Here is a 16,955-nt window from a genome sequence, read left to right as displayed (position 1 = left end):
AATGGACAACTGTTTTAAAGACTACCTAAAGTATATTGCATTTGTCTTTTTCAACACGTTCTGCAGTTGCACGTTGTCACTCAGTGTTTTTGAGACTTTGTTTCCCACTCTAAAGCCTTAAAACGGTCTTAGCCTGGAAACCCAACAGAGTCCTCAGAGTATTCAGACTTTGGATAAAAAAAATAAAATAAAAAAAAAAGGTAATTATGATTCACATTATTAATGTTAACAACAGGTACAATACTCAGAAAGCCCCCAGCTCTCACGAGCCAATAGCAGCCTGGCATGTTGACCCCAAGTTCAATTGTCTTCGAAAAATAAATAATTGAGAAATACTACAGTATGTCTAAACAAGTAAAATGATTACAATTATACGAATGGTAAAAGAGGAGACTGCTGAAAGAGCAAAAATAGAGTGATTCTTAAAATGTATTTATTCCGGGAGCGTTAATAAGGAAGACAGATCGCCTTCAGTTCCAATATCACCAAATCAAGAGAATAAACTTAGCGCCGTTGGCCCAAAAGAGAAGAGGCAGCAGGTGCTAGCGTTCAGGTAAGCATGGTTTTCCATTAGTCCTAATTCAAGTGGCTGAGGGAACTTGGTTGTGCACATGAGAAGTGGAGACAGGAGATTAGCACCGGTGTTGATGTTATAATGAATATTTTTTTGCTGCATTATTTGTTTGTTAATCAGCAAAATGCACATTGCATACTTGAGGCGTTGACTCCGTGAGCACACTGCTTTTGGCTATATGTGTATGAAATATAAATTGCTGTTTTGTCTGGTAAGTTGCATAAAGGGGTGAGTAGGAAGTGCATGGGATACTAATGAGTGGGACTAATGTCTGCTTGCATATGTAGACAAAGTGGGGAAAAAGGCCCTGAACTACCCACGGTGAAATCACACAGGTGATACAAATTCAGGCTGATTGGACCTCAGGACTGTGTGCAGACAGAGCTCCAACTCTCATGTTAAGTAAGCTGTATTGTTTTTTTTCTTATTGCAAAAGTGTGCAAAAACAAAACAACAGTAAGGGTAGAAGAATTCCAGGGTTAAAGTGTCAATGAAACATAAAAAAGGGGTGACAGAGAAAAAAATTCAGGGTTACTCATTAAAAGACTGCTTCTGAATTAAACCTTTTGTGAGCTCACAACGTTTCCATGAGAGCTCTGAATATAGCCAACCTACGCAGGTGTCTAATCAGAACAAGTGAAATCACCTGTGATGGTGTGCAGGCGTCACTTAGTGTACTCTGCTGCCCTCTAGTGGTATCAAAGAAACACTACTCCAGGGTTGAATTAGTGTGGGTGGTTGAATGTGGTAAGAGAGGAATAATGTACTCTTTTTAACATACAAGACAATCTTTTTTTCATTCATTTCATTTCTACAAGTCAAACACGGAACGGTGGAGGACAAAAGTGAATTTATTTAAGTATCACCGTGCTTCTTTCAACAGTAGTTAATGTCAGCACAACAGAGAGGTCCACCCATTTGCTTAATTGGCATCAGCTGTTTATTAAATGATTTGTTTTCTGGACACCAACCTCCAAGGCAAGAGGAAGTTAATACATGGGACATGTTGACATGTCACAGTAGAAACATAGTTGTAAATGATTAAGGGAATCATTGCTGTATTTCATTTATCTGCCTCGATGTCAGGGCCCTGGGCTGCGGTCGAATGCTGTTTGGTTTTTCCTCCAAATGCTGAGGAAAGGAAATAACTATACACCTCATTTTTCATAAACATGTCTGCATATTGTTTTGGATTTTTCATTTTAAAAAGTCCACAGACTGAAAAAAATGCTAAATAAAATACTTACAGGCATTTTTAGAGGCTTGAAGACCAGGTCTGGTCTCGGTGCATTGTGGTCTGAAAGCTGAGTGTGAAACCCTGAGAAAAGTCACGGCACACAGGCGGCAGTTTAAAGACGTCCACAGATTTAACAGATAATCAATCAGCACCCTTACAGCCAGTACATTAAAATCCAGTGTGCAAATAACAAAAAGGACCGGACTGCAAAGTTAGGTCCAAACAAAGACACGCATGAGAGCAAGAGGTTAAACCAATCTATTCTGACACAGTGAATGCAGAGAAAAATAGTGTTTTTCTCTTATTCTGTGTAAATGCAAACAAGTAAAAACTGGGCAATATTTATTCAGTCCGTCAGTTTTTGTTTTCGGCTTATCTTCAGGAAAGATATCTACAAAGATTTTCTTCACCATTGCTGGCTTGGCAGGCCTGTTTGTCTGCTTCTACTCCACTGTTTACTGACCTGCGTGACCCCAGCAGGACTTTGAAGGTTTAAACTGGACAGTAAGAGTTTAAAACATCAAATCATCACATGAACTTGACCTGTTAAAAATTTGTTGTTTAAAAAAATGTTGTTTAAAATTTTAACTAAACAGTACTCTTCATTAAAAATCTGTGCTGAAGGTGTAGTTTTAAACTAAACTACAACAAACCTCTGAATGGATGTTTAGATGCCAGCTAAGCATCAAAAAGTTAATTAAATATTTTGTTGCTTTGAGAACAATATTGTTGTATAAATCCAACTGGTAAAATGCCTCGCTTTGCTTAATGTTAGTAGTTTGTGACTTTAGTGCAAGAAGTAACAGACACCGAAAAGCATCAATAGCTACATTTTAGACTCATCTTCAAGAACAGTTTCAGTGATTTGTTCAAATGTCATTTAAGTGTTAAATAAAAGTGGCATTCAGGAAAAAAGGTGAAAGTCTTTGTACAAAAACCTTTTTTGGGATTTAAAAAATCCACCAGCAGAGTGTCAGTGGTATGACCCCTCTGTGTCTTTTACGATGCATTCCTACTGAGACCGTCTTTCAGTCAGCTGATCTGGGGTCACAGGTCCAGCGCCAGTTATGAAGGACATTATTCCTCCAGATCACCCAGATCTCTCCAGTGAAAAGTGCATCACAGGGATCTTTTCCTCTCCGGTTCAGACCCGGACTGTCTTTCGGACAGAGACGGCGACGGCGTCCGAGGTCTACAGGAGCAGAGGCGTGTGCTCTCCGGCCGGCTCCATCCTCTTGGTTAACTGCCGCATTCGGGCCAGGAGGCGGTTGGGCAGCGGGGGGAAGTGGTGGCTCGGGTCGAGGACGTTGGTCTTGCGGCGCTCGCGATCCTGCAGCCACATGAGGTACGGGCTGGGCGGGAAGAACGGGCGGGTGCGCTCTCGGTACAGCTGCAAGACCATGCCGCAGACGCCGAGCACCACCCACACTGTGATCATGACGTAGTCTGGTCGACGGGAGGAGGAGACGAAAACACAAGATGGTGTTGAGATGAGACCAAACATTTGAGTTGATTAGAGTTACTGAGACTTTGACTCCGGTTGTGAACTCACCTATCACTTGGAAGGGCACGTCAGTGAACACGGCACTGAAGTTGTTGTTGAGGAAGCGTTTGAGGATGTTCAGTGTGATGAAGGACAGGCTGGTGTAGATGTAGGCGTTGACGGCCAGAATCACGGCGTAAGCCCCGACGGCGCCGCACGTGACGATGTTTCCCTGATGTCAAAGAAACACAAAAAAACATCACTGAGTCACAATAAATCATTAATGAATTGAACAGTCAGGTGCAAGTAAGGGTGCGTTAAGACAAAACATACAAATGGTTAATTTAATTTGACCTTGTTAAAGGAATAATTCATGTAGTATGTCTGACCATGTTGTGTTTGTGTTGTTTCCGCTATTATTTTTTCAGCAACAAAGAGTGTTCATCTCATTTTAAATTAATTTACTTTTTTGTTCAAAATGAATCTAAAGTTACCATGTGTAGAATCTCTATGTGAATAAGGCATATTTGTAATGAAGTGCTGCTTATCACTGTGTAATCCTTTCACGCTACCACTAGATGAAGCCAAAGTAAAGAGCTTAAATCCTACATGTACTCGGGTTCGAGCAAAGATGCTCTGTGACAAAGATTCCAGTCACAAGCTCGTCAGTGGTTTGAAATGGTATTACGTTCCAGATGGACTGTGCCTCGCCTGGAAGGAGAGTTGGCAATGATAAAAAGTCTGACAGTTTTCTGCAGCCTTTAAAGAATACACAGGAAGTCACAGATGTGGTTGCATCCTGTGAGATTAGATCTGTAGCCACTTATTCATATTTATTTGTTAGTTTTTAGAATAAACCTTCATTGCACAGCATGAGACCAACAATCTCCTGTACAATATTAAAATTACACAGAACATTGCACATTGCACCCATGTGACACAGATACAGGAAACTGAGCCTCAGTGGGCCGTCTCCTCTCTGAACTGTTGTTGAATCGGTTACCTCTCTGGGCCAACGCACGAAGAGCAGCGGAACAATGATCATGATGCAGCTGAACGTCACCCAGAAAACGGCATCTGAGCGTCTGAGCACATCGAGGTCACCTGGACGAAGACCACAACACACAGAATCGCATATGTAACACACTCAGTATATATTATACATAACCGTATTAAAGAGCCACTGAAGTCATGGTGGGAGACCAGACGGCATCTTTTTCCTACCGAGAGGAGTGAAGAGGACCGTGGAGGCGACGAGGAAGCCAAGCATCAGTCCAACCACGACGATGCACGCCATGACCGAACCGAAACGCCACCAGCTCATCACCAGGAGGACCCCGCCCACCACGCCGATCACCGCTGACACGGCCAGACAGACTGCAGAGAGACGGACACAGACAACGGTGTAGAGGACTCTCACTGTAGGATGTTCAGACTCTTACATACTGGCTTTAATCATGTAAACCCACAGAAGGCTTTGCAAATGATGTGTGTGAAACTCACTGTCAAAGTCCAGCTCTGTGGTCCTTGTGATCAGCACAAAGAAGAAAAACATTGCAAAGCTGAATCCCATGCAGAACAACTCTGCATGAAGGAGAGGCAGAAACAGAGAGTGAGTTAATAACATGCAGTGCCTTCACACGTTACAGTGATTCAAACATACTGTGGAACCAGGACAGACAAGTCTCTGATCAGTCTTCAGACAGCCTCTTGAAGATTCAGCTGCTGGAAGTGGATGAAAGCTCCAGAATAAACCCACCGTATCTTATGCTCCGAGTCTGTCACTGCCAGATCAGTCAGAACTGAACTGGCAGCAGCAGCAGATCACAGTCATGGGTTCACAGAACAAATACATTTCTGCATCACATGCCAGGGAGACCACATGAGAGGCAGGCCAGCACCGCACCCGACAAGTTGAGTTTCTTATATTCATTCTATCTGCAAATACTTGCAAATGAAAGCTAAAGGGGATTAAGTAAAAGTATCCATACCATAGCTGGGCTACCGTTTGAGTCGTTTTTTACGCCCCTGTGGGGAAGTTAAAGACTTGCAAACATGACATCTGACCCCCACTAATCTATTGTGTTGACCCTAACGTGAACTGTGTCTGGAAAAAGACAAGATGTATCTGCTTGAGTAAAAATAGGGAGCCCTGTTTTAAAGAAACTTGTTTTCTCAGACTTAAAAATACAGCGCTTCATTTTTAAGTCTTGAATCGCATTGACAGGATATTGACCTGGCTGAAACTGTCCTTTATAGATTCCAATGCTGCCTCCATGCTTTGTTAGATGAAAAAGTAACAACACAAATATTTACAGCTAAAATCACCAAGACAGTCCATCCACATTCCTATCCCTCAGCTGTAGTCATGAGCTTTGGGTTTTGACCAAAAGGATGAGATCACAGATACAAGCGTCCCAAATCCGGGTGAGGAGCACGGACATCCAGAGGGAGCTGGTATAGAGCCGCTGCTCCTCGTCCAAAGGGGCCAGCTGATTAAGGATGCCTCCTGGACACCTCCTTTAAGAGGATTTTCAACTGGTAATAGGCATGATGGACCCAGAACACGCTGGATCTATCTAGTCTGCCTGGGAATACCTCAGAAAGAGCTGCTGGCGTAAGGGACGTCTAGATCACTTTGCTAAGCCCACAACCCGGCCCCAGATAAGCGGAAGATAGTGGATGTATGAATGGGGCAATGGCTAAGTATTATGAGAGGAATTCATTTTATATATATATATGACGCAATAATAAAGTCACATATAGGGATACTACTCACCACATTTAAAGAATCGATGCCCAAAGAAGCAGACAAACAGGCCTGCCAAGCCAGCAATGGTGAAGAAAATCTTTGTAGATATCTTTCCTGAAAACCAAATAATAATAATAATATAAATCATTAACTGTGTTAAAAGCAGAGTAGCTAAAGGTCGAACGTTCTCTCACAGCATTCCTTATCCTCTGCAGAAAGCTTCCTGATATTTCTGAGGGGTAAGATGTTCTGTATTTCATCTGGAGCCCATGGGGTCTCTCAATCAAACCAATAACAAGAGAGGTTGGTGACGTTTTGAAGTAGCATGGGGTCATGGGAGATATTGTCCTCACCACCATTGCCATCATTGCAGTCAGCTTCTCCCAGTTATATTTCATCAGTGTTAATCATACAGGAGGTTTTTAACGGGAGCCAAATTATCAGCAGAGGTCTTTTCCTCTCCAAAAAAAAAATAGAACCAGTAATTAAATATATAGTTAAAAAGAACCAAGATCTTAAAGTGTATTGCAAAAATGTGAGTGAAAACTGGAAAAAAGTCAATTTATTCTTGCAGACAAACGCACCGTCACTTTGATTAAATGAGATACATTTGGAAAAAATGTATCTCAACACAAAAATAATTTTACTAATAAATTTACCTTACTTCAAGTTTTTGGGAAATTAGTATTAAATTCAATATTTTTTGTTTGATGCATGATGAAAGCAAAAAAAAAAAAAAAGTAATAAACCTGACAAAAAACAAGATACAAGCATCGGAATAATAAACCAGTAACAGATCCGGAGAGCAACACAGGATCTGGAACACGCAGGATCTCACCAAGTGTTTGACAGCCGTCCAGAGTGGAAGCAAAGCTGCAGGCGTAGGTGTGGACGGGGACGTAGGAGGCCGAGGTGTTCAGCAGCGGGTCTCTGACGATGACCGAGTAGATGACGCCCTGACCGGGGATAGAGTTGAACAACGCCATGCTCAGATCTGATGATAACAGCGTCATGACCTGCAGCGGGACGGGGTGATGAAAAGTTAGCAAGCAGCATGTAGGCTGTTGTTCAACATGTTCTTATTAGAGCTAGAAAAATGATCGTGTTCTTGGTGTCCCACCCGTCTGCCATTCTTCATCATGCCCTCGATGTCCGCCACGGCCTGAATGCCACTGAACAGGCTGCGCTCTGATAGGTCGTTCTCCGGCAGGAAGTACTGGTAGATTTCATACCGCAGACGCCAGCGCGTGTTGGCTTCTGTCGATTCGTCGCAGGCCGGAGGAGTTTCTCCCCTGATGGAGAGAAGGACAGTCAGGACACATCAAGTTGCCTCTGTGTGAAGCTGACTTCAGTTATTATGATAACTTATTATGTACCTTTTTGTCTAAGGCTCTCCTCTATTATTATTATTATTATTATTTACAATGAGTGAAAGGCTCAGTGCCTTGCTCATGTGAGCTTTAAAACTCGGTGAGATAACAAGAGTCCTGGCTCTGATATGTATGGAAATACTTAATTATATTTATGTGAGGGAGATTCACTTAATCTGAAACTTGACACTGTTTCGTACTCTTGTAATATCTATCATTATTTGTCGTTCTATGACTGATTCACAAAACCCTGTCAAGCTTTGTATTGACTATGCACGTGTAACAGCTCGGGCTGCGTGGTAGGTGTGGTCATCATGTGGACTCCTCACCTAATTTAATAACAAATATCACCGGTCAGACAAGTCAAACAAGTCAAGCTTTAACTGAAGTGAACTGACTGCTTAACAAAGGCGGTCAACAAAGAGCCTAGTATTTGTCCAAACCACTGTTGGTAATGAGCTGAAAACTCAATTTGACACATTTTACACATGGTGGTTTGGCATTCTCAAATTGTCTCACAACAAGATATTACTCCCTGAAACCCCAACAGCAACACGATAAAGAATTGCAGAAAAGTTTTCCTCCTCAGAAGCATTAACTATTCAGATAAACAAACCTTAAGAGAGGTTTAAAATCAGAGGAGTCTGTGCTGCTACAGACTGGCAGGTAATGACACAACAGGAAATGATTCAACATGTGAACGAGTCCTCTGTTTATCTGCCCCAAGACGGCTTTGTGACACATAACAGACATTCTTGAGAAAATGAAGCGAGTACTATCAACCGCAGCGGAGGAGGAGAAAGAGGAGGCGAGAGCACAAGATCATTTCAAAGCAAATAAACAGATAGGTGGTTTGGCATATGTGATTTTTGGACAGGTTTAGACAAGCTGAACAGGAAGTTGAGCAGACGATGCCCCGTCAAGTCTGTTGTGTTACCTCTCGTATCCTAAGTTTGCTGGTGCAAAACGGATGGTGGTCTCATAGAGGTTGTAGTGGATGTAGACGTTTGGGTCAATGTCTAGGTTGAACTCTATGTTACAAGCTCCAGGGACTGGATCTAAAAAGAGAAAAGATTCATTAGTATTTTCTGTGTCGGGCATGTTAGGCCAACAGAAGACAAAAAAACAAGCCCTTGAGGGTTTAGTGGCAACCTGCCATATCAGGATGACTTGTTGTTCGGGTGTTACAACACACCAGCAAGGCATATGAGCAACCATGCTCAATCAATGCCTGCGCTCTCTCATGGTCTGCACGAGCTTCCTCAAGTCAAAATCACCACAAACTGAAATTCTTTTTATTTTTTGTCATAGCTGCAACTTCCTTGTTTTTCTGACTTCTCACGCAAGACTCAGATAGAGCGGCAAAAATCAGAAGGGAAGCAGAACATAATCGCCCAGAAGGAGTGTTTAAGAAGAAGTACCGGTGCTGGAGTATTGCAGGATGACCCCGATGCCCGCCACTGTGTCCTCATCAGGAGAAGACAGAAACAAGGAGAGGGCCGCTTGGGTTGGCTGGAGAGCCGACAGGAGCCCCGAGTCCACTGCCGTCAGAGAGAGACCCAGGCCTGGCATCTGAACCAAACAGACATAACATCTTGTCAGCGGATTGTGGAAAAAGCAAATAAACAGTACGAGCAAAATCACTTTAAACAGTTAGAAAACAAGGCAGTGTACGGATAGACCTGGGCAATAGAGTTCTGCGAGAATGAGTCCTAAAAGGAGTAAGTGTTTTTACACTTCTGGGTTCCATCGTCTCAAAGTCAGGGTTTTATTAATGGGTTTTTGGTTGGCTTAAAGTATATCTGAGAATGATGGGAATGTCATTCTTGTTTTGCAAGTATTTGGTCAGAAACCAACCAAAATGTGACCCAACGGTCAGATGGTTCTTGAGAAAAAGATAAAGGGATCACCCAGGACATAACAATTCATCATGAGGGGGACATGAATGTATGTCACAAATTTCCTGGCAATCCCATTCAATAGTTGCCATGACTTTCAATCAAAACCACCAATGTCAGGCTCATGGTGGCGCTAAAAGAGCCGTCAGTGGTAGACTTATTTTAGCTGGGGGCCACAGGTATCTGTACAAAAGTTCATGCCAAGTGGTTGAGACGATCTCCTGACACCCAGCATTAACTTGAAATATTTTCTCTTCTGCAAACAACACACGTGGGTCTTTGTTTAATTGATTACTGTGTTACTACCCTGTAAGATGCCACTCACTGAGGCTTAAGATGCACTGCAGACTACTCCCCTAAAGGCAGAGACATTTTTATGATGGCTGAGCCTTTGATAAGACTCATGAGACTGTGGTGACCAAAAGTCAACATGCTTCTGACTGTCTGTGTCCTTAACAATCTCACCCTCTAAAATAAATGGAATCGTATTAAGAACAAATTGCATTAGTTGCTAATAAACGCATGAAACTGCATGCGTTTATTAGCAACGCATGCATTATATGGGATTTTCCTACAATAAGGAAAACATTGAATAACTCCAGCCTTATCTGACTCTATTTGCCCCAGGGGACTGGGACCATTCTTTAATGTAAAAGGCAACATCAGGCTTGACTTAAACATTGACTTCCTTACTTAAAACAATATATAACAAAATAAATACATATATATAAATGTTTTGAACTATTATTTGTGAAAATAATGGTATTCAATGCCAGACTGGCTAATTGTCACAGATTCCTGATTCAGATATTCGATTTAGTGTCGGACTGATAACAGATATCAGTAAAAGTACATCTCTGTAAATTACTATAATATGCTAATAAATTGGTTGAAACTTCCATAACTAATTTGTTGTTTTAATTTATAAATATAATAAATTATTTTCAAAAATGAGCAAATTATGGTGTTAATTTAAAGGCATACTTAAATAAAGTTCACCACTTCAACCATATGGGTTTTTGGGTTCTTGCATCAATTGTTGAAGTGTGTGACGCCGACCACCACATCCTGAACCCTCAGTTCACATGAACTAGTTATCCTACAACAATAAGATGTGTGTTACCAAATGTTTTTAAAAAAAATTCCAATCTTATCAACGTGTCTCACCAAAAAGTCAACAGACCCTGATAAAAACCAAGTGGGGCTTATACTTTATTTCTACTTTTTCTGACATTATAGAGGCAGATTTTGCCAAAGTTCTTTTATTTAAGTGTTAAAATTGTGCACCTGTCTGGGTATCAACATTTCCCTTTGTATTTTCTTTTCCATGGAAATGTTTTACTGACGTCTCATGACCACCTAGTATGACAGATCAAAACCTGTGTGCTAAAGTTGTGGTCACACACACACACACACACACACACACACACACACACACACACACACACACACACACACACACACACACACACACACACCACACACACACACACACACACACACACACACACACACACACACACACACACACACTAACTTCACACTGACAGAGATTTGAGCCGGATTCCAAACCAGGTCATTGTGGCTGAATGGTGCGTGCCATGGAACAACTGTTCGACTGAATCGACTGGTATCAAAGTAAGAACTGTCATATTGTGACAGACAGCAGAGGACAAGGTATCATTTTTGGGGAACATACCATATATTTTTCTGCATATTTCCCAGCGAGCATAAACTGAATCAGTGTTGTGTGACACTGAAAGCACTATGCCAACACAGTATGACTCTCAGTCCAGCTGCTCATACAATAACTCCATTGTATGAAGCTCGTCTTGTTGTTGTCGTCTGACAGTGCTGGAGTGGGCAATGATACTCCGTTTGGTATGGTTTTACGCTAATTTGATTTTAAAACGCAAACCATTATAATCATTTAAATAGTGTGTAAAGGGTTTACAGCAATATGACCAGGAAACACATACCGCAGTGCTAACGTTTACATGCACACTAATATTCCACTGTTATTCAGGGTATGGAGGTACACCCCTTCTTTTAAATATTATAAAAGTCTTGGATATCAACAGGGTTTAAGATATGTGCAAATATCACCGCGGCAACCTTTTAAGATGGTGGTTGAAGGAATGAAAGAGGGAGGTCAAACAACTCTGCCATTGGTTATTCAGAGTATGAAGAGATGCATGTTAACAGGAATATTAGTGGAATATTATTTTTTTTCAGTTTTATGCATCTGGTTTGTTAACCGGAAGTAGAAATGGACAGTCATGAGCAGCAATAGCCACAATGGCTGATAAAACAAATATCAAACATAAAAAAAAGGATGTTGTGGTTTACTACTTGCAGTGAGTGAGCGTAATAAAAAAGAAAGGGAAAGGGAAATGAGTGAAATAGAGATAACAATATAAAGGAAAGTGAGTAGTGTTCATGTTCACTCCTCATTAAACCCTGTGTGTTTCTGTTTGAAACCACACTTTTCTGTGAATTTCCTTTAGCAGATTTGGTGGTTTTGGTGCCAGCGATCGGCTCCATCTCAAGTGTTGACGTCCATTTGCGTCAACAGGCTCAACACGAGACATTCTCTGCCACCGAGAAACTTCAATTTGTTTTTCTTTCTCTTGTTTCCCAACGTTTCCATCAACAGAGAAAGAAAATAAAGCTAAACTAAATTAGGCTATCCCCCCCCTCCGTCTGTGCAGCGTGGACCCAAACCGAGCTGTCCCCTGAGACTTCTGGGACCAAGGTCAGAAGGTTTCCCCCCCCTCAGGGCCGCCCTGTCTGCCACTCATGACCAGTGGACTGCACATCAGCTGACTGCCACTTCTCTCAGTGGGCCAGGCGACTTCGCTCACAAAGCCTCATTCATTCAACAGAGGTAGAACTCACTGCCTGCTCCAATTTCAAAGTTCAGTGTGCATTTATTTTTTACTGTTACCACTAAAAAAAATGTGGAGAAACTCTAGAAAAATTATTAGACATTGGATTTGCTGATTTAACAGAACATTACACATCTTAAACTCTTAACACTACTGAGCTTTCATCCACTTTTAGATAGATGTCATGCTCCGTGCAATCTCTGCACCATGAAGAACATGCCAGCAAGCAGTGTGTGCTCTCAGACCAGTGGTGCTAAGCTAGTGGTAATACGTCTGAAAAGGTGGGGCTATTTCAAATCAAACTAGCTGCATGCAACAGCCATCTCGGCTTCTGATTTCCCATGAAATTCGTCACAAGCTAATCTGTGAATCTGTCAACATTCAGTTCACCACTACAATGCATCCGCCTCCAGATGTACAAATATTTACCTACAGCAGCTCTCAAAAATAAATTCTGGTAGACATGTTAGAAATAGAGCCTGATTTTAAATAAAATACCAATGCAGAGGGACCGTATGATTTATGATTACTTTATTTAAGATTGTTTTTCACTAAAAAAGGATGTTCATTAAAAAAAATGTGTGCTATCTGTGATGCAATATAAATATTTGTTCCTTAAAAGGGATAGTTCACCCCAAAATCATAAACATATGTTTTCCCTCTTACCTGTAGTGCTATTTATCAATCTAGCTGGTCTTATGTGCGTTGCCTATTGTTGGCGATATCGGCCGTAGAGATGTTTCTCTTCTCTTGATTATAATAAGACTATAAGGCACTCGGCTTGTGATGCTCAAAGCGCTAAACCCTCAACAGCAATGTATCTTTCCAGAAATCATGACCCGGTTCCTCAAGATAATCCACAGACCTTGTTGTGAGCAGTTTCATGTAGGAACCATTTTCTTTCAGACAGAGCCAGGCTATCCGTCTCCCTCTATTTAAAGGATAAATGCTAAGCTAAGCTAACCAGCTGCTGACTGTAGCTTCATGTTTTGTGTATAGTTAACAACGGTATCTTCTGCCACAACTAGTGGCAAGAAAGCATATCATATTTCAGATAATGAGGGGAGAGACGTGTCCATCAGTTGTCTGTCACAAGTGCTCCTGCAACAGTCAAAGCTGAAAAGTGTTTGTCAGCATTTTCTCACCCTGGTGTAGGACAGCGTGGCGTTGCGGTGCTGCGTGTGGAACTGCAGAGTGAGGTAGGCGACGTCCAAGGCGATCCGGGACACCACGGCCTGCACCGTCTCGTTCCGGGAGACGCTCACGTTCTGAAAGGTTCCCGGCAGGAAATTCACCCGGTCTGCGCCAGAGAGGGGAAAGTCTGATTAATCACATGGTTTTAAAGGAGAGGATTGATTGTTAGCGTGCTGCCTATAAACCTGCTTCAGGGAATCAAAGTGACTGCGTAGAAATACATCGACAACACCAGGAAACATTCAGTAAACAGTTTCATTCCCTGACATCGCAGACAGCAGTGGCAGTTGGTGCTTTGCCAAGAAGGCGACCTGAGAACAGGTCAGCAGCACATCAAGGAGGGATCTTGCAGAAAAAAAAAGCTGAATGGAGAAGTGCGCTCTGGTTTGAGTAATGAGGTAATGTTTTAACAGCTTGAAATAAATCTAAAAATGCTGTACAAACATCTTCAAAGTCAAGATTGCAGTGGGCTACAATTATTTTCAATTTTAATTCTGGCCTACAGAACATGTCAGCTGTTCATTTAAGAGGCTTCTTGTTGGCTAAAAAGTCAAAGACACTTCAGAATATGTAAACAAAAACTATATTACAAGTTATTAGAAGTTATTCGTCAGTGCTCCGTGATTTCCAACGTTATCTTCAACTTTTATCTGGAAACCTTGGGACTGGCCAGTATTAGTGAAGCGTATCATCCTCTGATCATGTGCTTACGTCAATGCTGTTTTTTTTCTTCTTTATTCAAATTAAATAGTAATAATGAATCCACTATGGATAATACTGTACCATGACCACTTCAGATGATCATGCTGCAACAGCAACGGTCCACTCATTAGCTCTGAGAAGAAAATGTAGTTTGACCAATAGATCAAAAAAAATAACTATGGCACTCATTCTAAAACATCTGTCAGGCAAACATTACACTTCACCAAAGCAACTTCTTCAGCTCAACTTATCACTGGGATACTTCCTCAATACTCATTTATTTCACAGAACACTCTGATTGATTGGAGCTGGCCTCAAACTTTGAGAGAGTGTTTGCCGCTAGCTGCTTTTAACATGACCTCTGACCTTTTCCAACCAGCTAGAACCAAATTTTACATTTGCCACAAACCAGCTGACTTCCAGAAGACTCAGACGTCACGTATTGTATTAGAGTATTTGTCCAAAGACTTTTGTGTACAAACATACATATTATCATAGTAGTATAATAGTAAAGGCCATCATAAGTATGGTCTTGACAGTCACGTTGTATTTGTATGTGTGCTGATATGGCTCATACAGAGAGGAAGAATGTCAAGTATGAAGACTAAAGCTGTGTAGATTTGTTGTAGATTTGTTGCAGGTCACACATGCTGCCTTATCCAGGTCAGACTCCAGCTCAGGAGTGACCTGCTGCTAAGATTTTTCTGACACGTGAACAAAAGGAAAAATGTGAGGCAGAATGTTTGGCACAAACCATAATCCCTTTATATCTGAGATTATTTTTATGTTAAAAATATATATTGTATATATCCTGCACCTGGTGTCCTCCTACCTTTTATGATGTGGACTACTGAAAAACACATTAAAAGATCTATTCAGATCAAATTAAATAGTAATAATGACTAATAATAACTATTCGGCTTTGTTCTCATAAATGCATGTCATAAATGCAAGTCTTTGGTGCCTTTAAGAGTTGCTAACACAAAAAGTTATTTCTTTAGTTTCAAATTCTTTATTGTCATGTGCCAGAGAAGCCGTTGTTGGCAGTGAAAATCTTCGATCACAGGCTTACTCCAACAGTGCACATTAAATATGTATAAAAAGAAGATCCTGCATGCAAAAATGTGTGAAAAAGTTCAAATATAGCATAAAAGATAACATATATAAATATAATATATGTGTGGCAGACAGTATTGCAGAGTTTAGTGTTCCATATGGGGTTAAATGCTATTTCCGAGGCTTTCCCAATCTCACAAAATGAAAGTTAGCAGCAGAAAACGACATCAGTTTACTTGAGCCTCAAAGCTGTGATCTGTGACTTCAACCTACAGCAGACATTAGAGCATCCAGTCTGCCTCTCACTGCATCTCAACATGTTACTGCTAGTGTCCTGCTGTCTAGCAAAGGCTGTATTTATTTACCTGTCAGGGTAAACACTCACACTCACTCAGCTTGGTTTCACTACCCCGTTTCCTCACACGATTCAAAGGTCTCCAAAGTTTGTCAGTGTTAACCGAACTTTGACGTTTCCATTCAACTTTTATCAGACAAATCAGATCTCTTTACTCTTATATGCTGGATTGCACATAAACTGTCAACAGCTCATGTGGTGCTATGTTGTTAGACTGTAATACATGTCAGTAGGACATTGACTATGATATAATATTAACATCCCAATATTAATATCACAGGAATAATAATCCATTTTTTTGTTAGAATTGCTCAGTGATGACCCCAACAACATCTCTTTACACTGACATATACCCTTTACACTGACATATACCCTTTACACTGACATATACCCTTTTTAAAACGTGTAAAACATACACCAATTTCTTAAAAACAATATATAACAGAATTGAATTAACTTAATTATTGTTGTTGTTGTTTTTTTAGATACATAAACTGGTTTTAATGTACTTTTGACTGAAATAACAAGTTCAACAGAGTGACATTTCACTGATTTACATACAGTATCAAGGAACAACAAAACGTCATTTAACCTGCTATCCAATGTTAACGCCAGCTAATATTTCACCCTATTCTTATCGGTTTCAAAGATTGAGAAAGATAAATAACATTGCTTAAAGAGAAAGTGGCGTTACATTAAATTGCAGTCAGTAGTAACTCACTTTCCACTTGCGCTTGAACTTCGCAGACCAGGAGAAGAAGCAGCAGCAGCAGCCGAGTCCAACGAGACATGTTTTCTTTTGCTTGAACGGAGCTCTTCTATCTGCTGGTCGGTGAACTCATTGGTGACCTCGCAGCCTCCTGTATTTGGGCAGTGGAAGTCTCTGCAAAAGCGACATGCTTGACTGGACTGAGGGGTTTCGTGGGACAAGCCTCGTCCCTCTGCCGCTCCGACAGCTGAATGAGGCTTCAGCGAGAATCCCGCACTCGGTCTCGCGATAGCTCCTCCTCTCTGTCCAAGCAGCTTTTATCCAGCAATAAGTAGATATGATTTGATATCCATTAATAAACGTTTGGTTGTGTATTGTAATGGCAAGTTTCTGGATCTTGGAAAAAGTGGCAGAGTGGGAGCTCTTTCATATCATATTCTCAGACCATAGCTAATCACAACAACAAAGTAATTTACGTTAACAAGCACAATTTTATGTGCACAGAATGAATGTAAAGCATTGTTCTTGATTTACAGAAATATTCTTCAGCTATTGAAATAAACATTGTAATGTTGGAGGAATGTTTTCAATCATTACTCTGCTGACTAGTTGCAGTTTCGCAGCAGAAGGGGAAGTTGGATGTTACAGCAGATCCTGTGTGTTGGATAATGATTGTATTCCTGCTTTTAAGCTGCTGGTGACAATCTGCTACAACAACATACAAAGTGAAAGTGAGA

At 41.1% G+C, this 16,955-nt stretch overlaps 1 protein-coding gene across 2 annotated transcripts; it reads right to left on the bottom strand.

The window, feature by feature from the left end:
* Positions 1-1,300: 1,300 nt before the first annotated feature.
* tm7sf3 (transmembrane 7 superfamily member 3) lies at positions 1,301-16,439 on the bottom strand. Of its 2 annotated transcripts, XR_008532368.1 has the most exons (13): positions 16,231-16,439; positions 13,348-13,502; positions 8,838-8,988; positions 8,354-8,474; positions 7,167-7,338; positions 6,885-7,062; positions 6,074-6,160; positions 4,798-4,878; positions 4,519-4,671; positions 4,298-4,398; positions 3,364-3,526; positions 1,822-3,257; positions 1,301-1,705 (listed from the first exon to the last, which is right to left on the bottom strand). XR_008532368.1 is itself a non-coding variant. In XM_054624641.1 (12 exons), the coding sequence occupies exons 1-12, from the start codon at positions 16,298-16,300 to the stop codon at positions 3,004-3,006; spliced, it is 1,686 nt and encodes a 561-aa protein (XP_054480616.1). In that variant the 5' UTR covers positions 16,301-16,439; the 3' UTR covers positions 1,302-3,003. The 2 variants fall into 2 exon arrangements, 1 of the variants encoding a protein (XP_054480616.1); XM_054624641.1 differs by having other exon boundaries at positions 1,302-3,257.
* Between the last annotated feature and the right edge of the window lie 516 nt (positions 16,440-16,955).

The sequence above is a fragment of the Anoplopoma fimbria genome, chromosome 23, assembly GCF_027596085.1.
Source record: "Anoplopoma fimbria isolate UVic2021 breed Golden Eagle Sablefish chromosome 23, Afim_UVic_2022, whole genome shotgun sequence".
NCBI classification, from domain to species: Eukaryota; Metazoa; Chordata; class Actinopteri; order Perciformes; family Anoplopomatidae; genus Anoplopoma; species Anoplopoma fimbria.
Note: the sequence above shows the minus strand (reverse complement) of the source record. Positions and strands in the feature narration are given on the sequence as shown.